Below are 26493 nucleotides of genomic sequence, written 5' to 3'. Positions count from 1 at the left end.
TCATTTTGTTTGTCCCATTTATGGACTTGGGCGTTCATTCTCTATTCATACTAAAACAGTATAAACCCTTTATAATTAAAATATTTAAACCCCAATGCTCTTCAAGTTCCCATCCTCAAAATATCAGTGTAGATAATTTTTGTATTTATCATTTCAACTATTTTTAAACAGAATTCAGTCAGTGCCAAATTCATAATCCCATGATATGCCCTAGAACATCTTATTTGTCTTGATATTCCTTTCACAGAAGTACATATGACAGATAAGCACTCACCAGAGAATACTTCTGCTTTGCGTCAGACAGATATTAAAACAATAAACTATGTTGCCCTGGGATTTTAGCTTATGAACAACCAGAAAACAACAAGGCGAAGATGAGATGTTTTTGAAAGGTGGGAAGGCAGTTCTTTCAGAAAATTCCCTGGAAACCTTTGGTCCTGCCATATTTTTGACAATAAATATTTTTAATGCCTAAGTTCTTTTAAAGCAAATCAGGAAAATACGTTCCATTACTTCAGAGCAGGCATTAGAAATGTTCTTAAATTATCCTAATAATCCTGCTGATCCAAAGTTATGCATTATATGCCAGGAGAGAAGGAAAATCTATAGAAGAATCTTTAAGTATTAATTACACGTTAGAAACTTATCAAAACTTATGTATGACAGACACATGTACTATTTTAAAAGATTTTTTTTTTTTCCTGTGAGTGTTTTGTTTTGATTCATAGGTGGAGGATAGTTCAGGACTTTGTTGATATGCATGGAATAAATGAAGAAAATCATAAATACTAAGTATAAATACCACACCCAATAGTAGGATTTAGTCCATTGGAGGACTCATGCTACAGTAATGGAGATTAAGTAAAGCCTGTCTATTCGATATGTCTGTTGAATCTCCTCGCCTAGAAGTAGGTTACTTGGCTTAGGAATATTAGTAAACTACCCAAAGAATGCTGTATGAAACTATTTTCGTGTTTCTTGTTTCAGTGAAGACAGCACAGGTTTTATTTTTCTGTGGCATTACTAATGAATTGGAGTAAGACCTTTGACATTTATATTATATACTGGGATATTTCCAGTACCAAGAAGACTACATGGGGAAAATATGAATTTTCTAAAGGTGATTTAAAGTGCACTTCTGAGCAGAATCATTAGTGGAAATGTTCAGTTTAGAAACCTTGATTCAGTTGATTTTGTCAGGTTTAATCTGTTGCACACATGTAATTACCTGAAAATTATATTGTAATGATGATAGTCTTCTGATAGGATTATCCTGATACTCCAAGCAACTGAAGCGTAGGTGCTCCTGGCATTTGGTATATCCTTTTCTGGGTTTTGTGTGGATGTCAGACATGATTGACCATATTCAATCCAAATGGACGTATATGTTATTGTAATGACATCAATGATCAATTTGTTCTGATTTTATTGTTGTCATTTTTATGAATTTATTTGTTGTGATTTTACTGTTATTGGTAAGGGAGAGCCTGTTTAGTAAACTTGCCATTTTGAATTGATATATGGGTCAGGAACAGTTTAAAGAATGAGTATTCCCATAGTATAAATAATTTGCCTATGTTACAGTATTTGTGAATTAAATGTAAAAGGTTTCTGCAAACTAAATTTTTAATTGATCTGTTTTCTCTTAAACTAAAATGGAATGGCAGGTCACTTCACCACAATGGAAATATATATTAGTAGAGTGTATTTACATGTTTGTGGTTTTGTCTGGTTTTTATTGCTTCACAGAAAAAAGGTAGAGTCCCCCTGCAAGGGAGTTCTGTGATTAAGCCAATTTAACCATTGTAGGACTGAGATTCATGAATGAAACAGTACAAAAGTCCTGCCCAAAGGGAAATGTCCATACCTTTGAGTAGACCAATCACACATAATCATTTTTAGGCTACAAAAACCTCATTACTGAACATTTAGGAGTCAAACTACCTTTTAATGTGCTTCCTGAATTAATTAATTGCCTTTATTTATAAAGTAAAGAGAATCACCTGGTAGTAACCCAGGAAAAATGTGAAAAGTGCCCTTCCTTGTCCGTATGTTAAAATACAGTGGGTTTACATGAACGTTTAAATAAAGAAGATCTCAATAATAAATAGGAAGGGAAGTTTACTAATTGCTTTCCATGATTTTTTCCCCCATGTATAGAAGTGGAAGAAGTTGAAAAATCATGTATCTCTTCCAGAGAAAAATATTGATGTCATCTCTTGTTGAAATGTCTTTAGAAAGTTTTTAAACACTGTTTTGGCCCATTGAATTGGACCATGCTTTGAACAAAGTTGCACAAATCTGAATGCAGGATAACTCCACTGACTTCTAAGTCAGATACTAGATAATACAAATTTAACAAAATTGAGTAAAATTATATTCATACAAGTTATGTTATATTCTTGATTTAAGTATCAGCCTTTTTAAATTGTAAAGTGAACCTCTTTGGGTTTTTTTTTGGTAGGGCTGCCTGAAATTCTTACAGCATTTTTTGTGTTCTGTATCACTACATATTGTCCTTCTGTAACTATTTTAAAGATAACTGTCCTTTTACCTTCTGTCTATCATTATTTTAAATGGTGACTAATAAGTCATCAGTAAGATGTATTGTAGTTGTCCAGAATCTGTAAATATGGCTTTCATTTCTCTCCTGCAAATCTGTTTTTAAGTGCCTTGCTGTTTATACTCATTCTTCTGTTAATCTGTTTAGTGATGGTGCAGTGCATCTGAACTAGCACGCTTAAGAGTTTTATACAATAGACATATCCTGAATTGTGTGCCACTGACTTTTTTTTAACTTATGCATCATCCTACACCTGGGTAGTGGGAGATGACTGAAAAGGCGTGCATAATTTTTTTAACAGTAAATTGTGGAAAGTATCTTTTTCCTTTAGTTCAAATAATAAAAATCATGTTTGACCAAGGACAGCTGGGCATCTCATGTGTCTTAACTTAGTGCTTTCCTGTTAATGGAGATATGGCACTTGGCCACTGGCAGTACTCGTGACTAACCAACGAGTTAGGACGACAGGATTGTTGGGCTTGCTCCTGTCAGTATGCAGCTAAATAGTGAGAATTACATTTAGTATTTTTTTGCATCATCATCTATGATGTTATAAGATCCTTTGTGTAGAGTCCTAGACGCAGGCTTCTGATGTTTCCTTAGCTTTGCATTCTAGATGCTGTGATACTCATTTTTAGTAGGTAGGCACACACAGTTGACCATACATCTCAAGTCATTCTGTCTGTCCGATGTGAAGTTGTTAATTTTGTGGCTTTCAGCTTAGCCTGTAAGATTTGGTTTCAAATAAAGACTTACTTTAGTGTCACTCTTTCTTGCATTTTGTGACAGTTGTTATTAAATCATGGCTCTTAAAACCATGTTGTATACAGCAAAATTCTTCAACCTGAATTTTACAAATAGTAAGTACTTTTGAGGAATTAACATTTTTAATATCGATATGACTCTTTGCAGGTGCAATTCTTTGTTTTGACAACTTTTTCCATTATGGCTTGGATTAGGTTAATAGCTGGTTTTTTCCTCAATCACTTCCTTCCTAAATCGTTCCCAACCCAACAACGTTCTTACAATGTTCTTTTTTACAGTTTAATAATTCTGTTGAGTTTCAGTAATCCTTGTGTCATCCAGACAGAACTTCTTGTCCCCACATAATTGACTTTCATAAACATTCAAATTACTAAATTTTGTCATCTCTTTATCCTGTGCTACTCTTCATCTAGTTTTCCACAACCATGTCCTTTTTACTTTGTCTCAGAAACGGTGTTTAGCTAGACACAGGAGAATTTTTCCATTTGCTTGGAACCTATAGATGGCCAACAACCAGGAACACAAGTTATTGATCAGTTTGATCATCTGTATTTGAAGATTGTTCTTTAATTTAAGATCTGATACGGCTTCTCTGATCTCTGCTGTTTCTTTTCCTTTATGGCCTAGTTGCTTTGTTGTTTGTTTTTACCTACCGAGCTTTTTCTTGTTTGTTAGTCATGTCTTTTGCGAAAAGTCAGCTATTCTTTGTACATCAACCATTTGTATTCTTTGTAACATCAACTATGCGGTACTCTTATTTTGTTATTAAGTACACCATAAGTAATTTGATGACCAATTATAGCATTTTTTTATTCACAGTTGTAGGTGGGTGTAATTACATAGCTTTACAAAAAAATTCTCAGTCGTCGTATCTGTTCTTTTTTATCCCTCCACATCCTCCATTTTTTTTCTGTGTGTTAAGAGAAATCCCTTGATGTCTGAGGGATTCAGGTGGCTGCATATACAGTCCAGTGAAAGAAGGATGAGATATATGGGAATTTCTGATAATCACAGAATCACCAAATGGCTGAATCTCAGAATGGCTGAGGTTGGAAGGAACCTCTGGAGGTCACCTTGTCCACGCTCCCTGCTCAAGCAGTATAATCTCGAGCAGGCTGCTCAGGACCACATCCAAACAGCTTTTGAATATCTCCAAGGATGGAGACTCCACAGCATCTCTGGGTACCTGAACCAGTGCTCAGTCACCCTCACAGTGAAAAAAATTTAGTCAAAAAGATGAAACAGTTTCCAGGCTTTGGCATCAAGATTTTGCTCCAAAGGTTATAAATTCCTGGCATATAATAGTATCAATATACATAGAAACCAATGGTGGTTTGTTTATTGGTATATTAGAGGAGATGAAACAAAGGAGGGCAGAGAAAAAGAATAATTCCATGTATGCTTAAATTAATTTTAAACAAAACTAAGTGTGAATTTAGTATGTGCAAGTCATTGTTGAAATAGTAGATCAATTAGGTCTGGAAACAAATTTAAGGTAAAGATAACCAAATAAGTTTTGTTGGCACAGTTAAGGGTCTTCCTACAATTTAACATAAGAATAAACACATTAAATAGGGGGTTGCTTTTTACGGAAATATTTTATGTATGTTTTTGAGTGCATTTGATTATATTGGTGATTCGGTAGGAAAAATCTAAGAAATCTTATTTTTCGTATGTCTGAGGATGAAATAGTGGAAAACAGTGCCTTAAAGCAGCTGTCTGTCCTCTTTCTAGAAATATTTACATAATCTTTCAGGGTACACCTTATCATAAACAGTTTCACCAAATTTATGTAAAATTTGGTGCTAATTTGGCTTTGACTGGGAACGTAATGCAGTAGTGTTGTGTAAAGGGATTCAATTACAGTGTGCAGTGTTTTGTAAGTAACTGTCTCACATAAAAAGTTAATTAATCAGAGCTGTGTCAATTTCCTTGTGCCATGTCAATTTGCAGCAAGGTAATTAATCACTAATCGCCCAGCGTGCAGTGAACTAAGGGACAATCCATGAGTCATTTATTGTTATTTTTTTCGAAATAAATGGCACACAGAGCCATGAAGAAACACATCTTGCCTTTCATAATATTTTTATCGACAGTTTTGCATGTTGTAATAGACTGCAGCAACAAGCAGCTGTAGTTCAATGGAATATGAATATTAAAGAAACAAATGAGAGCAGATTTATAGGCCATTGCTTTTCTGTTATGTCAGTTTTGAGATTACACTGAGCAAATGAACAGTGAAAAATTACTCTTCCATGTGGAGAATGGTGATTAGACTTGTACATTAATTAGAGATTTTTGTTTTCCTTTTCAATGCATTTCAAATGAGAATGTCCTATAAGTAACGGTTTGTCCAAAATACAGATTTATTCATTCCTAAACAACAGTGTTTAATACTGACATATATTTTTGTACAATAGTAAGGAAATAATTGTGCTACTAATTTTAAGTATGTGTTTCAAAAAATAAATAGATTGTGAATGAAAGAAATGTAAGTGACCAGTTGTGACTGTATTTGACATATATGGCAATTTCCTTTGAATTCAGTTAATTCACAACTAGATCCCAGGGATAATCATCTCACAAAAGTGACAGGTGAAAAAAATGTATTTTCAGCTTGCTATTTTTAAACATTGTGAACTTCCTAAAGATTTTTTTTTACCCTGAAATTTTAAGAATCCATATATATATATAATTTAAAAGCCTTCTTATGTTAAAATCTGTAGTAACAGAGCTTATATTTTACTTGCGTTGTACTTTGGACTGTGTATTTAAATGCAAAGACCCGCACACATCCTCTGTAACACAGTTTTTATAATTCTTTTAAAGAATGCCAAGTAATACTACTTATTACTATTATGGTGAAGTGAAAACTCGCTACACAGCATTCATCAGCATAAACTCCTGATTCTGTTCCAGAAATCTCAGATAATATCATATAGATTATTCTGCTTAGCCTTTCTCAGCATGTTACCCATTATATCTCTTTGTTTTTATTTATTGTCCAGTACTTCTAAAGTGTTTCCTCAACAGGGATCCTCCTGCACTATGGGAATAATGTAAATGTGTCTCCCCGCCTTTCTAACAGTTAAACTATGTTGCAGTAAATTAGCTATAAACTGATTCAAACATGATGTAGCATTAAAATTCTTCACCATAAAACATTTGAAAAATCTTGATGGCGGATGACCTGTTAGTCTGCACAAAGGAGGAGAGATTAGGAGTGATGAGAGGTAGATTTGTTCATCCATTTTGATGGTACACCTTTCTTGAGGCATATGGCACACTCATACAAATTCAAACCACAGCACAAATGCAAAGAATAATTGCCCATTAAAATGGCTGTATATTTTTATGGCTTTGATTCAAAATCTGCCCCCTGTTGTTTTTTGCATCTGCTACTCTTCCATCTATCCCAAAGCTTTAAAACTTTAATACACAGTGTATAACCCTTAAGTATTTTTTACCAGGTTATATTTCTCCTTTTGGGAACTCAAGCTTTGTCATTGTTCCTTCAGTCTTTGTTTTCTAAGGCATATGTTGAGATATGGTGCCTAGAAAGTGCACCTAAGTTCATTTAATAAAAAGTTCATTTAATAAAACGTGAGTGAAGCCAATGCTTATATTACATCTTTTGGGAGAAATTAAGATTTTATTAAATTTCATCTGTGAACACAAAGATTAAGTTCCTCTTCGTTTCCTCATGCTCATATTTGTTTTCTACATAAAATCATTAGTTACCTAAATTTTACCAATATACTAACATGAGTCCTGTTAATTCCAAAGGCCTTTTTATTTGCTTAAATGTTGCAGTTCGCTGACCAGATTTCACATTTCAGATCTAAACTGAAGTTTGATGAAGGAGATACCCTGACAATGTTTCCATGTTTACAAAGTGTATCCACAAGAGAGAACTTTTTGGACAATTTTCGTTGTAATAATACATTTTTTAAAATTTTATCCTCCTAAATATACGAATAGAACAAATAAGTTTAAAGAAGGAATCTTACCAACATACTGTTCCTAAAAAATTTTCATTTAGGCTGTAGTACAAGATGATTTGTATGCTTTTGGATAATTATATTAAGCAAAGCCAAGTGCTTCCACAGCATATTGTTTTCACTCTTCTTTTTTAATTTGAAAAAGTGAAATTGCAGTTCCACTGTAGGAACTGATTTTTTGTTGTTACCGTTGTAGTCTCATTCGTATTTGAATAGCTGAATGAATAACTATAGAACTGATGGGGCTATTAGATAAGAATGTAAATTGTTTCTTTGGATTGATATTTGATTATATATAGTCCTTAGAAAAGTCTTTCTCTTTTTTTAACCTCATATTATCATCTCATATCATCAATGTGTAGTTGGAGAAATCTGCCTGTTCTCTATCACACTTCAGAATAATTCCAGTCATCAAATTACTTTGATAAATTTAAGGTACTTTTGCTTAGAAGTAGACTCAGATGCTTCCCTGCTGAGAGTCAAACACATTTTCAGCGCCATTGTAATAGCATTTTCACTGACTGAGTTTGGCACCGAGGCACTAAGGAAGGTTGACCTACAAACTGTAAGTTGTTAAAATCTTTACCCCTCCTGGCTAATATATTCATTAGGTTTGGGGCTGGTTTATAGAACTTAATGCTTCCAGGTGGGAGAGACCTTTTCATAAAATTGTTTTTATGAAGTCCATTCTTCAGTTCTGTTCTAATGGTGCTACTTCTGCTGGTTATTTTGGGGTGAGGACATTAAAAAGTTGGTAGCAAAATAAATTCTGTGGTTATTACATATTCCTAACCATCTGATTTCTCAGCTGGGCTGAAGTAGCATAATTTTTTTTGCTGAACTGAAATCTAGGGTGACATGATCTTGTTGATTATTTTACCTCTAATCTTAATCTTTAATATTACTACCTGGAAACAGAAGGCATGTTTTCAGACACTATGATTTTCAGATGACCCAAATAATTTTTTGGGGATGGATATAATTCTGTTATATATAACTCTACTGTTAGACCTGATCGTAAGACCTTGCAATGCTGCTCTTAGGTCCGTATTTCTCAGGCTTAGTTTCCATTGTGTCTTACCCTCTTCCTGACAGAACTCCAAATCATTGCTCTACCTTCTACTAATTGCTTCTACAAGGGTTTTTAGAGTTTTGCTTTACTCCAGACATTTTATGCTTCACAATTTTATTAAGGGCACAATGCAAGGCAAACATAGCAAAACAATTAAATTACTTCAGGCTTTTCATTCCGACACATCCTTTGTGTTGCAGATCCTCTGAAAATGGTAGAAATCACTGTCTTGTCTTAGTATCTCCCATGAATGCTGAGCCGCCATTATGTGTTCTGGATTTGGTAAACGCTTATGGGCTAAGTGAGTCTTCCTGCTATCTCTATCTTCTAGCTCTTTCTCCTCTTTCATAAGACACAGCTTTCTTTCTCATAAAAATGTAATAATTTTTTTAAAAAATATTTTCTGTTCTTTTTTACTCATTCATTGATGGGGCACTCTGCTTTTCCAGTGACATTTCTTTGTAGAGAACCATCACTGTCAAAGATTTAAGGTCAGTGGCTCTTCTTGTAATTCTTTCCAAGGTGTGACCACCATGAAGATTAAAGAGTAATCTTATTGCAAAATATTTGCACTTATTGCAAAGTATATATTTTAAAATGTCTGAGTGAAAGCTGGATTGAGTGGTACAATTCAAAGGAAAAAAATGCTCACAAAACACTTTAGGAGTTCATGCTTTCACAGAGGTTTATCCTCAGTTTCTCCCATACAACTTCTGCACAATTCCCGTTAGTTTTCATCAGACCTATATTTATTCATTTCTTCTGAAAATCAAGAGATAGGTCCATTCTTCACACACATGTATAAGGTCTGTGGCTGTATGGAGGAATTGGCGAGTTAATTTCAAACAGTACATTTTACAGCAGAAAGATTGCCTAAGACCCTGAGTGTTTCACTGAAAGAAGACTACTTAACTGCTTTAAATATTGCTAAATGTAGATGTTAATTACAAATAATTAATCGCTGAAACAGACCTTAGAGCAGGAGTTTCCAGACCATGTATTGCAAGCCCACGACATTGTTAGATACCTTACATTGCTTGAGCTTTAACTTTTTTGAATTGGTTTGGTTTTCTTTACCACTGCTTCTGTTTTTCTTGTGAAAGTGTGTTTTCTATCAATATGTAGAGAACTACAGATGCACATGTAAGTGAAGAAGTTGTCCAGACTGCTCAAAAGGTTGTCAGACTTCAATGATTTTTTGTCAATGGCTTTCAGGTCAGAGAAATTTCTCTTAATCTTGGTAGTTTAAGAGTGTCCCTAAAGACTACAGTTTTTTAAAGGTAGCTACAGAATACCAACATTCAGGTTTATCATTTAAGATATCCACGATTTCAGATATCAGTTTTTCCTGGCCAGACTCTCAAGTCCATTTTTCCCCATTTGCTTAAGCAAACTCTTCTCAGGACTGTTTTCTTGAGTTTTTTTGTTTAGGTTTTTTTTTTTTTTCTTTTTATTTATTTATTTGCATGATTTAAAAAAAAGGTACAAATTAACTCTCAAATTATTGGAGAAAGTTACTTCTAGAAATGACCATCTAGTAGGTGGAAAGGAGTCATTTTTCTAATGCAGGCAGACTGCAGCTAAACATTACTCCGATAACAAAGATAATCATACTGGATTAGATTAGTTCTCCACCTAGTCCAATACCCTGTATTTAGAAGGGAGCAAAAGCTGCATTGTAAAGGTTGTAAGACTGGAGCTAGTGTGTAGGTACACAGTTCTTTGAACATTCTGTCAGCTTTGTACGATTCAAAGTGGTTTTGTAAACCAGAGGTGATGTCTTTATGCTGTTTCTCTGCAGGGAAACTGCTTGTTCATCCTTTTCAATCGTATAAACTTTTAAACTTTTAACATCCATAATGTCCAGTGGCAGAAAGTTCCATGGCAGCTTAATCAGAGGTTGTGTGAAGAGCCACCTTTTCCCATATTTTCTCCATTATTCACAATTGTGGAGCTTTGTCGTAGCTCCCACAGTCACTTCTTTTCCGTGCTGAAGAGTACTAGCCCACTTCATTGTTTCTCTTACAGAAGTAATAAACATGATAATAGTTATGATAAGTGACAGTTTAAAATGTATGTTGTGCGCATCACCTAATTTAAGCCAAGACAGGCGGTGTCCAGCATGTGGCATTCACAAATACATTCTCTAAGGGACAGAAGTGAACAATGACGCCATGATGTCCAACCCTCATGTTTTTCTCATGTATTGCTAACTTCAATCTTTGAAATTTTATTAGAGCATTGCACCTTTTATTTATCTGTTAGTATGGGGAGACAGTCCAGTCTATCAGAGGAACTACGGCACAACCTGTAGATATTTTACTAGAATGTTTGCTTATATCTTCAGTCCGCTGAAAATTCTCTTTTACATTTTCATATGCCCATTGTACTAATTTGTATGCAAGACTGTTTACTTGGAAAGGAAAAGGACAAAAGTTACATGGTCTGAGCAGCAGGTCATGATTCTAGCACTGCTGTATTTGTACTGTTCAATGTTGTTGCATATGCAAAAGGACTTGGAGTCCGAATTTCCAAGTATATGATATATATGTTCATCTTTCCTCCCAAAAAATGCTTTCCACGACTCTATTTCTTTAAGCCTTCTTAAACAGTTGATTGCCTTTCTTTAAGCAGTTGATTGCAAAGTTATCAACAGTATATTGAATTCTCTAAGTTCATCATTCTGATTTTGACACATATTCTTTTTACAGAAAGAGGAATAAAAATATGGTATTTGCACTTTTTAAAAGACTGTTTTAATTTAATTGCATTGCCATAAGGTTGTTTTATGTTGGATCACAGACATGTAAATCTTTGCGGAATTACTGTGTAACCTTTTTTGTCAGTGAGAAGGACTTAGCAAAGCCCAAAAGCCACGGTACTAAGGCAATACTGGAGAAGTCCCCACAATTACAGTATTTTCCTTCATGAGTTCAGCCAGTGACATCTACAAGTTGTGAATTTTTCATTTTCTTTTTCAAATTCAAGGCATCTTTTAAAACTTAATGCTAAAACAGATGAAAGACAAATGTGGATTGAAATCAATTCATATTTCAGACTTGAAAAACTTACTGCTTTATACATCATTACTTCCATTTGCTTGCTTCTTATTAGGGCTTTGCTAAGCAATATTTATTTCTTTTCTCTCTTTATTTACGTACTTAAAAAAAATTCAACACAGTGAAGCACAACTGAAGTAACCTGAGTGCCAACAGAGCTGGATTTGATTTTCTCTGTGTCACTGATGAAATCATTCCAAAAATACCTGTTCTAACATTGGCCAGCAATATATGTACAAAGGAGGAATGAAGTCATGAAGTATTGGTTAAAAAACAGGCAGAGAAAGTGAAGTGGGAAGTTTCTTTTTTATTTTTCAATTAAAAGTTTATGAAGATAGAAGCTTTACAGATATTTTACAGAAAAAAATCTCTAAGTAGTACTGTGTTACTGTTCAACTTCTGATTAAAATATTTTAAGTCTCACATGGAATGGTAATTAATGTTTACACTTAGTTGCAATGACAATATAAAAATGTCTGAATTAATTTCTTTTTTATATGTCTAAATTTTTTCTATTGGGTCCGAATATTATCTGAATTCGTATAGATATTTCCAAACTATGCAACTCTTGCCTTTGAAGAAATAACGGGTACTGTTACGAAAAAAGTACACCCCCAAAATCTGAGAAAACTCTTGCTCTGTCTTTCTTTCCCTTGGTACATAATTAAGACCCAATTAATAACCAACTTTTGAACAAAAGTAAAGCTCTGTTAGACTGGTAAAATCACTGGATAATCTTGATCACTGGAGGTCACCTGGTCTAATGTCTCATCCCCACTCAAAGCAGGGCTGACTTTTGAAGACAGATCCAATAAAGTGATGGAAATGGCTCTGGCATTACGAATTTGAGTCTGAACTGGGTGACTTGGACCTCAAGAGTCTCCTGTTGGCAGAGTTGGCTAAAACGGTCAACATTATTTTTAACAGTGTCTTCCAAGAGAATCAGAGCCACCTATGATACTGCCATCTGAATTCCCAGTTTGCTGTCTCCTGCTTGCATACAAAGATGTTATGTAAAAGATGAGGCTTCTGGTTAAAAGACTAATAATTTACTTATTTGGCAACTCCCTCATCCAGTTACAGGCAAGCTTTAATATGAGGACAGATGTGGTGCTACATTACCCGTGTTTTAAAACACTGGATTGATCTGAATATCTTCGTGCCTTCTTCTTTTTGTCTCCACAGTGCCAGGATTTCCCTACCCTGCTGCAACTGCAGCTGCTGCTTACAGAGGTGCACATCTAAGAGGCCGAGGTCGCACGGTGTATAACACGTTTCGTGCAGCAGCCCCCCCCCCTCCAATTCCAGCCTACGGCGGGTAAGGAGATCAGCCTCTTTTACCTATTAGCATGACTCTCCAAAGGCTGCAAACTATTTGCGACCCTGGCGCATGCTGATCGTGTCTCACCGCAGAAAACAAGGCAGCGTGCAACCAGTCCCAGTGCTGGAAGTGGTGCACCCTGCACAGAGTATTGAAAAATGACTGTAATTTGTACTGCCATGGTTGGTGGCCTTAAGCATTTCAGATGTCACATATTGTTATGTAAATGTTCTTAGAAACTGTATGCTTTGGAACAGAGAAATTCTTTCAGCTAAAGATATATTTTCGATGATTGCAAACATCTGGTTATTAAGGAGGTTGGATCAAGTTAACTTCTTTTTTCTTCAAATCATCCACTGAAAGTTGTCTCTGGACCTGAAGGCTTAGTGGTGTATTTTTTTTATTTTATTGCACTTTGTTTAGTTTTTCTAGTTGACATCTATACCACAATAGAAATTTGGGGTGCTTCTCTCAGGGCCATGTGTTTTTCAGTAGGTTTGCCTAAATAATACCTTAAGATTTCAATGTCAGTGACTACATTTACTAAAACCAAGTAGAAAACTAAGGAACAAAGGAGAAAAATTCATAGTAATAATTTCTAGAATCTCAATAATCTTCTGATAATTCAGAAGATATATACACATTTTTTGAGGTATATTTTTGAGGGAAAGAAGGAAGAAACAAATTCTCCTTGTAGCTCTGTAAATGCTGACACAGAAAGGTTTTGTATGCCACGTATGATATTTAAAAGTCCTAACCTTGTCAAAAGATTTTCAGCTATTAAGAAATTGGGAAGTTTGGAAAATCAGAAAACTTTGCAGATCCCAGGCCAGAATAGTATTTTGTCATACAAATTGCTGGTAGATATGCCACTGCCTCTCCGTAGAGCAACCAGTTCTTTCTGAGAAAGAGTCAGGAAGGGTTTGCAAAGTTTTGGATGAAGGTGAGCGCTCTCTCGGCCCTCACTAAGGTCCTGTTCCACAGCTCATCTGCTTTCGCTGTGGATATCCCCTTGTAAGGGAGCTTGCAGCACAAGATTGTGCTACAACCCTGTCCTCCTACTTCGTTATGGTAGAAGATGGGTGCCCTTCACTAGTTCCCTCACTTTCTCATGAAGCCTTTGTTCTATTAAGCCAGAAGGTGTGTCTTTTTCTAGACAGGTTTGCAAATCTAATCGGTCAGCCATTGAACTAAATTTTCAGGGATATTTAGGACAGGAACTTTGATCATTCCTTCACATTGAGCAGTTGTCACCTCAGAGAAATAAGATGTTCTAAAAATGAATATAAAAACGATGCCACAGAATCAGGTTATTTTGTAAAAGTGTATTCTTTTTTCTTTTTAAAGTGTTTTGTGTAGTTAGACAAGCAAAATAATATTAATTTAATAAGTGAAACAATATTACCACTACTGGAGAAAGACATGATTTCTGAAGATTGCCTGAGTTACCTTTGGACAAGGATGGTGTCCCACCAAAGTTGTCCTACTGTTGCCCTCGCTCTTCTTTAGAGTTAGTCCAGGTATTCGTACATGGCAACGATGGTAATGAGTTTAGAATGCCCTACAAAAGCCAATTTCAATATGAATGTCTCAGCTACGAAATGGATACTGCATATAAAGAAAGTGGACTCTTTCCATCTCTACTCAGTTTAAAAATAAATTCTTAAATTTGAATGTAGTGTACAATACGTAGCAGGATAACAACATGGGTTATTACCAGTTTCATGATGTCATGAACATAATACCTTAGTTTAATACAAAGTCATAAAGAAATATAAGAAAATACATACCAGCTATGTGTGATACAGTTTTTGAATTGGACAATACTTTTTTTGTTAGTATATGCAAAAGGAGTAAATACTTTCAGACCAGTAAGTAACTTAAATTTGCTTTAATTTAAGGGGCCACGTGTGGGTGCTCTCTGCGTGTGTTATATAAATTTTTATAGTTTTATTAGTGCAGTGACTCAGCAGGATGAATTAAATTTCCAAGTGTAATACATATATATTCTCCTGTAATTGTACTGCTTACTTTCAGTGTCTTTAGGTAGTAAGTTAGATGTATAAGCGTTGTGAACTCCTGCTGTAAGTTAATACAGAAGTTTTGCACTGCAGTCAGGTTCAGCAGTGTTTCAGAACTGGATTCCAAGAGGTCAGCTCAGCACTCTTACGTTCTTCTGCAGGATGGTTTGACAGTTAGGGTGGACAGATCTCACCTACTACCTTCATGACGTAAAGCTGACTTCAGAGGGAGCCGTGCATCGCATCAGTAAGAAGTCACATCTTCTCATTGCTCTGATGACTTCCAGCTGTCCGAGATGAACCCGTAGTAAACTAGGGCTCACCTTGCCAGTCAGTATGTTTTCTAACACAATTTGACTCTGCAAAAGTTTTCCGTTAGTAAGCTTTGTCTTAATTTAGATAGGTCTTAGTTCAGGTATTAGTCAGGTTTAATTTTCTCCATCCATCCATGCTTTATAGTAAGGCACGGCTTTGCGATGCACAAAACAAATTTCCAACTTTTGTATTTCATGGATCAGTGCAGAAATAATACATACCTCTGTTTCACCGATCCATAGTTGGATTAATAAAGCTTTATTCTGAAATAATTTCTTTGGCCTAGTGTATTAGATCTTGTGCTAGTAACTTCACTGATACAATAGTACAATTTGGAATCTCTTTGCAATGCTTTGTCTTGTGCTCACCCATTATGTACTCTGACCTATCAAAGAAGCAGAAAGGAATTTTCATCAGAAAAAATCCTTAATCAATGAGAATAAATTATAAAAATGGGGGTTTCAGTCACAATGGGAGTAGGAGTCCAGGAAAATTACAGAGATAATAAAGAGATCACAGAGTGAATGAATCAACTTACAGAAGGAAGCAAACAACTTGGAATATCATTTGTTGATAAGAAAAATGGGAAAAGCTTTGAATGCTATTTTGCAATTCATTTAGTAGCAATTTCTCATTTTTCACTCGAGGAAGGACCCCTGCCTTAGAGCCAAGCAAACAGTTTCATACTAAAATATTTTCAATCATTAAAAAAAAAAGACATTTATTTTGTATAATGACAGATATAACTTTGATTATAAATATACATTAAATTCCAGCAATGTTTAGTTAGAAAAATATTAGTTTTCTTTTTAAAAAAGAACCCAAACATAAGTGTAAAATATAAAGCTGAAGTTTGAAATTACCTTTTTCATTTTATTTTATATCATTGACCTTAGAAAGCTCATAACTGAAATAAAACAGAATACTTGATCTGAAATAATCTTCTTCACACTTACTTGTTTGTATTACAAAGTTCTGGCACTGAAGTGGAATCATTTGGCTTTAAATTTGGAAATCAACTGTAAAGCTAAGAACATGTATTTCTTAGACCAGTCTGACGTGCTGCTCACTCGGGTTTACCTCAGCAGCACGGCCTCAGGATTCCCCGCTCTATAACAAAAGCCGCCTTTCTGGGCAGTCTCCCTTGACGCTGTAGTTGTTCACTGGTGTCCTGTTTGGTACTGCCTGTGGCCTTTTCTTAGAGACTGTTTATCAACAAAGTTAAGAAATGGCAACGCCTCCCAGGCTGGAAGGAAATCCAGATCTTGTGGTCTCATTAGGCAAAAGAAGTTAGTGTGATTCCTACGGAAAGCTCTCTCCTGCTGTGCCTCACGGTTGCTGGAAATAGCAAATATGGCACGCTTTGCTAGGTCTGAGGAAAAGTGTTGAATAAAGCCGTATTTAAGGCCATTGTTTTCTTATAAATCGAAGAACAGCACACATGCTTTAAAATGTGTAATTTAAAAATTAAATCGGTGTTCATGAGATACGTAGCACTACATAAAATAATTAACGGATCCTTTTCTTGCGAGTGTGGCATTTCACTCATTCCTTGAGATAGTGTCTTATTTATTAGCTCATGGAAAATACTTCATTTTTAGCATCTGTGGCATAATTTCTAATGCCTTGAAATATTACAATGTGCAGCTTACTCATAACTTCGTATGTATAATTCATTTATGTACCATAAAAACCTACTGAAACTGAAATGAGGGAGTAAACCGTCATTTGTGTGAGAAAACTGAACGCTGACATTTAAATAGAGCTTGCATGGAGAGCTTAGCTTCGGCACTATGCTGCAGGAGAAAGAGAAGCCAGAGGCGATGGTGTTGCGTATGGCATGAGAGGTGCACAGAGATCAGAGCCTGTCAGGATGGGAGGACGGAGCTGTGGAGCTGCGAGCTATCGCCGACTTGTCTCAGGGGCTCTCCGGGAACTTCACAGCAAGATTGGTAGCTTGGTTGAAGAGCAAAGCCGTTACTATTTTAAGCTGCCTAAATTCCTTTCATACCTTCTTTCTTGGGACAGCTTCCATGTGGGAGGATTTGAGCTTACTGCTTCTTTGACCTTTCTTGCAGGCTTCTCTCTGGGTACTAGGGAGTGTTTTGTACAAAATAATTTTAAAATGATAAGGAAAAAAAAAGACATCAGTATATAAAACAATGTCTTCTTGGCTTGACCTGTGTCTTTCTAGGATTATCTGTTTTATTGACAAAGTGCCTACTAATGGTGTAAGAAATGTCCTAATAAAGCAGAAGCTGCTAGGAAAGGTAGCCTTATGATAGATTTTGGGTGCAGTTGGCAGTACTTACATTGCCAAAAGAAAGGAGAAGGAAGCAGTTTTTGTTCTCTTTGGCAAAGTGCCGAAAGCGGGTGATTTTGATACCTGTAATTCCTTTTGAACTCTGCAGCAACTAGGAGCTCAGCATTCTTGAAAATCATTCACCAAATAGTAAAACCTCATGAGTCTCATGCTCCATCTTTATACCGATGTCAAGAAAAGCCAGTGTCACTGTATGTCTGGTAGTATAGCAGATAGTAGTAGTAGATAGCAGTTTTAGTAAAACTAATGAGAAGCCCTTCTATTCCAGCATCATTTGCCTCAAATTCTTCACAAGTTTATTGTGTGATGACTTTGTCTTCACATTTCCCCTCCACTCCTTCCAGTTCCGATGAAGCTAACAGAGAATTAGCTTTCAGTCTGTATCTCCACTTCTGGTGTCCTTCCTGGGAAAGCAAAGGATAGCAATATGCTTTTTTCTCTTTGAAAAGAAGAATTAAAAAAAAAAAAACCAACCCTAAATAAAATTGTGAAGTTGGGGACAGTGGAGGAGAAGTAACAGAGACTATTCAGAAGCTGTTCCCTTTGTTAAAATAATTGTTTTGAAGTGCTACATTCTAACTAACTGATTCAAAATGAAAAAGAAGCTTTATTTTCCAACACCTTATTCTGAATTTAAGAAAGAAGGATAACTAATATAAGCTACTACATCTACTACAGTGGTTATGGTTTTTCCCAATACATTTCTTTGGGCTCACAGAAACTTCCTCTTACTTTGGACTCTGTGCTTCGTATATATGTGCAATTGTTAGAACAAAAAATGTGTTTTGCCAGCGCATGGTGATTTATGTCTTCCAGCTTTGTTCTCTGCAGCAATGCCCTCAATTAATTTTCCAAAGCAGATAATAGACTTGTTCGTGGCAGAAAAACGTTGAAACTGGAAATACAAGATCCTGGAATTGGAGAACATTCTAAAAAGTTGAAACAGCCTCCTACGAGGGTTTCAGTTCTATATTTACAACAGTGAAAGTCGTGTTGTTAGAGTGTTGAAAGGTTTATTTGGTTTATTTTAAATAAGGTTGTAATTACATCTGTTCTATTATTTGTTTCATGACAGCTTCATATAAAAGGTTTCATATAAAAGATATACTGTGACTTCCGAGACGAAAAACTGGAAAATATGTGTAGGACAGTGAAGGCGACACTACCAGCACTCAGAAAACAGAGAACTTTTGTTACTCAAGTGCTTTCTCTTGGTTGTGTTGGAGGGGAAATAGCAAACTATAACCATGATTCCTATTGCAATGAATGGAATCATGATTGTAATGCCCGTTTGTTACGCTGAATCAATCACTCTGGGCACTTAATCTGCCTTAGGTTATTTATGTTAACTTGTGCAGATTGTGTGTATGGCTGAGGGCCACAGATACTCAGGTGCTATGAAGTTATTGAACTAAGGTTTGTGCAGTCAAGAACTGTCTTCTTATGTCATCGATAGATTATTCAACCCCATCCTTTTGAAAGATAAGGATAGAAAAATGATAATGAAGACAGATGTAGTCCTCCCAGGATATTACAAAGGTGGAATCTAAACTAGTAAAGAGTTTGTCTTAATATAGTTACAAACAATTGTTTTAAGACACAGAGACTAAAATAAAGCAGTTAAAAGCATGCAAAGCAGATGTATAATAGTTGGTGAGAAAACAGTTTCATATTTATAGAAAAATAATTTCAGGAAATGATTGCCACATATGATGTTATTTAGATGCACATTTTCTTATTAAATCAAGATTTCTCTCTTCTCTGAGTTTTTCTTAGCACTATAAAATCACAAAATGCAACTAAATAAATCCCCCAAATTTGTTGTTCGTATTTTAATGCCTCCAGGTAGTGCATTAACATATCATCCATTCCTGGGCGAAGTAATTCAGATTTCAATAACGTGGCTATTTCCAGACCCTGTGTTAGTTTACAAGGAACTCAAGATTTATCTGTCTGCCAAGACAATTTTTTGAATATAAAGTTTAAAAGGAGCTGTGGTGAGAGGGGTCCCTGTGTGATGCATTCAGTCTCCTCCCATGCTTGAGACTTATCATCTGTTTTCTGCCTACAGCTTCAAAGAGAGAAAAGGGGATGATAAGCCAAGCAAATTACCCTTTGGAAAATTATATACCGAAGGAAAGAAAAGCGCAAGAGAAAAAGATAGCTCTTGGTGTTTTACACTTTGTCCTTCTGATGAAGGCTGCTGTAAGAAAATACATTTGACTCCACTGGTAAGATTCAGTCACAGGAGTCAACAAATGACAAGGACAGTGAGAATATCCTCTGAAAATCTATGAAAATGTGAAGAATTACTTTTCTTCAAACTTTAAAAGAAGCAGAAAGTTTTATATTTAACATCACTATCATACTACCAGACCATATGGAGGAAATAAAATCAGCCGATATCTTTTCGTAGTGCATGTCCTGATTGGGAATGTTATACTCATTTGCCAGATTCTGTCACTTCATCTTAATACTAACCATGTTTAATGGTGGAGTCATGCGTTCATGTCTCATTTTAGTGTTGGGTACTCCCTTCGGTATAATATTTATCAAGCAGTTGTATATTTAGAATTCAAAATAAGTTTCTGCCTGCACATGACTGAGCATTATATGTAAAAGGAAGGCCTAGCTGAACGAAGTAACCTATCCAAGATTACAACCAGCTGCACTTGGGAATTCAAAATGTATCAGCCCCTATTCATCTTGCGACACCTTCACCGTATAGCCACGGATCACCAAGAGGAGGAAGAAAAAAGGTCCCCTTTCTGACACATTCTCTCAAAAGCCTTATTTTCTGAGTAGGAATATTTAATAATAATTGAAAGTAGTATGTTTTAATGTACTGTGGTGGGTTGACTTTGGCTGGCTGCCAGACCCTCACCCAGCTGTGCTCTCATTCCCTCTCCTCAAGAGTAGAGGGGGAGAAAGTAAGATGGAAAAGCTCTTGGGTTGAGATAAAGACAGGGAGATTGCTTACCAATTACCATCATGGGCAAAACAGACTTGACTTGAAAATTAATTTAATTTATTGCCTATTAAAATGCACTTGGATGGTTACAAACAGACAGAACCTAAAACATCTCCCCCCCCCCCCCCACCTTCCCCGCCCCTTCTTCCCAGGCTCAACTTCACTCCGTCGTTCCCAGCTCCTCCATCTCCTCCCAGAATGAGTGGCACAGGGATATGAGGAACTGGGGGTTGTGGTTTTGGGCCCCCCATCTTCAGTAAACTTTGTATCATTTGTATATGATCTCATAAAACTCCTTCCATGTTGCTCACAATTGTGTACTTCTGCCTCACACTCACGTGTAATATTTTATTTCTTACATGGAAACAGGTCTAAGAAAAATATGTAATATTTTAAAATAATCAGAATATCAAAACCAAAATGAAGGTACATTACAATGTAAATAGCAAGCTCTCTGAACGCTACCAATAGATGAGGTTTGGCATATTTTGCTCTGCAGACATAATTAATGGGAAAATACACGAGTAAAGGTCTGACCTTACTGAAGCAAATGGCAGACACTGTGATTTAAGTGGAGCCGAGTTTTCACACATTGTTATTCCACAGCAAACTTTTATCATCAATGTGGTTTTACCAATGCGGTTTATGTGCATGGATGCATATTTATGATTTTCTCAAGTGATTCTGACTTAGACACGTACCAGCTCAGCCCTGTGGGTTTTGGTCATTGACCTCAATAGATCAGTTATATTTCTGACATGAAAATTCTTGTTGGAATTGCGAAACAGCTTAGGCTAGAAACATGGTAATAACTATTATTCCCAGATAATAGTATTCCCAAATTGAAAATATTGTTGCAAAAAACCTATTGTGTGCTCTCATATTTAGCTCTTGAAACAGCTTGGGTTGATTCTGATATTGGAAAATACCCCTTTTAAGTTGCAGAACTGCCAAATGAATGTAAAATTGCCAGGACTTGTGTAATGTGTGTAACTGGTAGGCCACTGTTGTGTAGTTCCGGTTTTATTTAGTGTAATCATTTAAACCATCTTTGTCATACCGTGTCATTTATCCTGAAGGGTTTAGAATCTAAAATTTGAACTATTTACAGTGACAATTTTGTCTTAGCTGAAATGCAGCAGTCTCTGGGTAAACTGTTAACAGCAGTATAACAATACTACATTTTTTCAGAGAAGTAATAATGTATCCAACCAAAACTGCAGGGGAGCTCAGAACCAGGGGAGCTTACAACCAGAAAGTTGTAAAATGATAAAGTGAGGAAGGTTAATACTTTTTTTTAATAAGAATAACACCATGACACTCTTAACAGACCTGTTGTCACTATCGTAAATGTGTATCAAGCCAACAGTGCAGTACCTATGAATACTCTCATCTGTGTGCACATTGAGGTATTCAGATTTGACCCAATGGGTAGAATACCATCAGTATAATTATTTCACACATTCCTCTCACCATGTAAACTTACGCTTTGTTTTGTTTTCCGTCTAAGTAATGACAACTAGCACTTTGTTTCAGAGAGTTCACATAATTGCAGGACAAGAAAGTAGTAGTTTAAGAGGTAGCATTTTGTTAATGTATTAAAACTGATTGTAGCATTGGCCCACTGAAAATTTTTATAGAAAAAAATGCTGCCCATATGTGGTTGCTTAAAAAAAAGAAGAAAAAAAACCCCAAAACCTTACCAAAAGTATATTGCAAACCTGCCATGCTTTGCCTCTCTTTGACTAAGCATTTGGCATACTTTATAAGATGTTGTATTCAGTACAGTTTCACTTCTGATAATTACTACCAACCTCCTTAACCAATGTGAAGAGTGCCTTCCTTCCCCCCTCCCGCTGTTCTTGTGACAAGACTAACCTCAGCTGTGCAGGGGTTGGTGGCATTTGCATGTGGAAATGCACTAATATGGATGTTTTTCTTTGTGTGTGCATCCTTGCAGTGTTGTATACCAGGATGGATTTTATGGTGCAGACATTTATGTAAGTATTCATTGATGTGCATGCTGTCCTTGTACATTACCAGAGTCATTCTTTTTACAAGTTTGCTGCCTAGCTTGACTCTGTTTTGTCTATTTACCATCCCTTGCCTGTCAGAAAGAATTGAGAAGAATATCTCTCACATTGGAAGACCTTTCTGTTCATTACATCTATCATTGTTCAGTGGAGCTGAATTAACTCTTCAATCAAATGCTGAATGAATGCAAAAAGATGTGAAAAATGTGTGTGTGTGTGTGGAGGGGAGTCTCCCTTCAAAATTGAAGTTCAAAGAAAAAATAAAAATAAAGCAGAAACATTCTTCTGCAAATCCCCAAAAGCTCATTTTTAAAAGTCAAGGCAAGCTGAGTATTATTAATATCTGAAGTATGCAAATACTTTATGGAGAGATATAGATTTCCCAGATCCAGACTACATTGGGTATACGTAAGTGCCATGGTGATAGTAGAGCTTAATGACATAGTAAGTTTAAGATATGGCTACGGATTGTTTGTAATCTGAGGAGACCTCCATTTGCTCTTTTAAAATCCACTTATTTCAATTTAAATGAAATGGGTAGAGACTGCTCATGATGTAAGAAGTGGTTATATTTGTTAGTAAGGATTTATAGCCCTGGATCCATCATTACCTACTTCACCTCATTGGTCATGAATTTCCTTTTAAATAATTCGTTTCTAAGTTTCTTACCAATACTGAAGTTTTTACCTGGAATGTATACAAAGAGGCTACTTCTGTCTGAGTATGCAAGAGGTTTCAGGTGGTTGAGGCTGAATTTCACTCTTCTAAAATAATTAATTCTTATACTCTGTGTTCACAGGCTTTTTTTTTAAATGTGTAGATGTAAACTATGTTACTGATACTCCAGTAATCTTTCACATTTGTTATTATTTTGGTAAAGCAATCTCGTCCTAAGCGACAGGTATCATTATTTCACCAGAGAACTTTCTCTAACCTACTTGTACTTCTGTTGTACAGTCTCTGTTGAGATACAAAGAGATAGATGAGTTGAAATTGGTATGAATGTTAAAGATTCCATAGGTAGTTCTAGAAAACATTCCTTGTATTCATTATCAGCAATCTTTTAGAACTATTTCCACGGGAGCAGATTTTTTTTTAATAAGTTGTATATAAATAAGGAAAACAGTTTGAATTTATGGATGAAGTAGGTTTTGTTTTTCTGATAGGGGTAGAAAGAGGCTGATACTTATCTGAAAATTCATTTGTGTAGTTTAAAAAGATACTTAAAATACATTAGCATGGGTTCAAATTCTCTCCCTACATACTTAGTGATGTTATCAGTAACATATTGTTTACAACACATGAGAATCACCCATTTGCCAAAGGCTTGCTCAAGTCTAGTATGCTGCTTTAATCTCACCTAAACACATTGCTGCTGAATTTTTGAGCTGTATAGGATACGTGGTACAGTGTGGAATTTCTTCAAGTGTGGTTTCCAATTTTCATATTTCTTCAAACTGTCAAAAGAATGTGACATCCATTTTGCTCAGTTTACCAACCCAAAAATCTGAAAGGCAACAAGACATCTTTCTCAGGATTGCTTAATGTGATAGTATAGGTGGGAACTAAATGTTAATGTAACAGTTCGTCATTTTGGAACCCACCGCTGCTGCAAAACAGGAATATCTTTTGGTGACTGACAATATTATTTTTAGGTGGCCTCACACCCTCTCACAGACTTTAACATTTTGTTTCCAAATGGAAAGTGATTTCAATGAGGAAGATACTGAAGAAATTACTAATTTCTAGGATAGCCTCAGTTTTGTTGTCTGGAATAGTCATGTGCATTAGAAAATGGAATAACTGTACTGGTGCATTGGTTTTCACTCAGTTGCAGCCTTGTATTTCTGATTGCATTTCTTAGTTCTCTTAATGCAGCAGAATGTTTACCTTTACAACAGTTGACAGAATTAAAACACTCTTCTGGAAATTTGTTTATTTTTTTACAATGTACAGAGCTTCCTATTTTATAATTTGTTTTTCTTCACATTTGTTCTTTCTTGCATATAAAACATTTTGCAGGGGAGGGAGAGAGAGATAGAGAACTGGCATAAATCAAAAGAAACCTTACAATTCACAGTGTATTAATTCTTAGTGTATTAGTTCACAGGGGACCAAGTTATTTATTAAATCCCAATTGATTATGACATAGTTCTACTCAGCTTTTCATTTTAAGTGCAGAGCTGAAGCTTTGTGAAAGAACAAATGCTTTGTGGAAAAAAGGAGAAAAAAATTTTCAATAATACAGGTTTTAATAGCAGATTGGAGAGAAAGGAACCTTAAAAATACCACAGAAAGCAAAACAAAAGGAACACAGTACTGAAAAGCCAGACCAAAAATATGCATTAACGAGTATATCAAAGTGGGTTTCATTCTGATATGATTGTGTTGAGTACCACCAGTAATACGGACCATGCCAATCTTTTCATAACTAGCTATCAATATAGGCTTCGGTGGCTAGATTTTGTGGAAAGGAAGGAGGGAAGACACAGAAAGATACTGGTTGGGTGAAAACTGCAGGGTGAACCAAGAACAGCAAATAGCCAGAGTTGCTTAATATTAACCAGAGGAATAGAAGCGAATAGGAATATAAAAATAGTACAGTCTAAAATGAAAAATCAACAGCCATGATTCTAGATGTAATATAATATATTCTATATTTCATATAGTTCTATATGAAATGCAATAATGCCTCTGAAATAGCTGAGCTATTGAATTCCTTTTTAAATGTGCCTTTGAGTAGGAAAAATAAAGGAGATGATTAGGAAGTAAGGAAGACCTTTTAAAATTAAGTATTGATTCACTAAGAGAAAAAGTCATTAAAAGAGAATTAAGGTTGCCTGCCAGCAAATATAGAAGTTCCTAGATGAAGATTGACACTTGTGAAAATAAGAAAATACACTCCACAAAATGAAGCAAAAATAGTAACGGGCGCAGAAATATGCAGTTAGAATAATAGCTCTACACTATTGCTCTGCTTTACCTTAAATCTGTTATTTTTTTACTATTGTCATAAAGAATGTTTTCAGAACGTGTCAGTCTTCAATCCACACCTAAAAATGTGGGAAGGCTAAGAAACATGAGAAACTCCTAAACTCTGTCATCACCAGCTTCAGAAGTCCCTTGCTAATATGGTTTAACCATGTCCATTAGCCAGTCCTATTGTTCAAAGCAAGATTTTCTAACCTGTTCTCAGGATTCTGAACCTGTCATACTGCAACTGGTGCGAGTCCACGACAATGTATAAGCACATAGGTTTGAGATTTTTTTCTGAGCTGCTTACCAAGAATAAGGCATACTTTGCGATCAGGGGTACGGAACAAGATTATCAATAGCTACTGCCATCTCCTTTAGCTCCAAGGTAGGATGGTATTGAGGGTGGAGCACGTATTTATTTCCCAAGGGAAAAAGCAGATATAATTATCTAAGCAACGTTCCCTTGATACTAGGTAGAAGTCCATCGATGCAATCAGATATCCTGAAAGGCACTCTTCTAGTGTGAAAAGCAAGGATATGCAGTTAGCATTGAAGTCTTTCTTTTAAGAACCAAAGATTTTTGTTTTGTAAATGGAGGGATGTGCCTTTTCCTGCGACTCACAGAAACAGAACAAGAAGTGGAGAAATGACTTTTCCAAGGGCAAAAGAGTCCCCAGGGAACAGTGGGTTGTTCCTCCTAATGCTCTATGTGCTGGAACACTCCATGATACCTTTTTAAAAGTCTTGAGATCTATTGATGAAATGTCTTTTCATCTCTCTGATCTTTATTTGTGATATAAAAACTGCATTCAAAAAAATGCTTGATCACTCCTGGTGATTGTATTTGGCTGGAATTAATACAGGCGGTGTCAGTTTGGATATATTACCAAGAGCTTTTCTGAGGCAACAGATACCTCTGGGAGCACAACATAGAAATAACGTGAACCTTTCACATAGGCCTGTTCCAGAAGCTGAGCCAGCACAAACAGGTGGTGGATATTTTATTTTTAATTCTCCCAGTCCAAGTTTTACTCTGTGAACAGAACAAAGACTGTTTAAACCTTAATACCACA

The 26493-nt window shown here is 35.8% G+C and overlaps 1 protein-coding gene across 5 annotated transcripts in view; it reads left to right on the top strand.

The window, feature by feature from the left end:
• Positions 1-26493, top strand: part of RBFOX1 (RNA binding fox-1 homolog 1) — a 270326-nt gene that overhangs the window by 208177 nt on the left and 35656 nt on the right. For 3 of the 5 annotated variants that reach the window (XM_075515194.1, XM_075515198.1, XM_075515195.1), the window contains exons 9-10: positions 12646-12778; positions 22372-22411. In XM_075515194.1, the coding sequence (XP_075371309.1) occupies positions 12646-12778; positions 22372-22411 (173 nt within the window). The remainder of the gene's footprint in view (positions 1-12645; positions 12779-22371; positions 22412-26493) is intronic. The other 2 variants (XM_075515196.1, XM_075515197.1) reach the window with 1 other exon arrangement.

This window comes from Mycteria americana, chromosome 12 (genome assembly GCF_035582795.1).
Source record: "Mycteria americana isolate JAX WOST 10 ecotype Jacksonville Zoo and Gardens chromosome 12, USCA_MyAme_1.0, whole genome shotgun sequence".
Lineage (NCBI taxonomy): Eukaryota > Metazoa > Chordata > Aves > Ciconiiformes > Ciconiidae > Mycteria > Mycteria americana.
The sequence above is the reverse complement of the archived record's forward strand: the minus strand, read 5'-3'. Positions and strand labels throughout refer to the sequence as shown.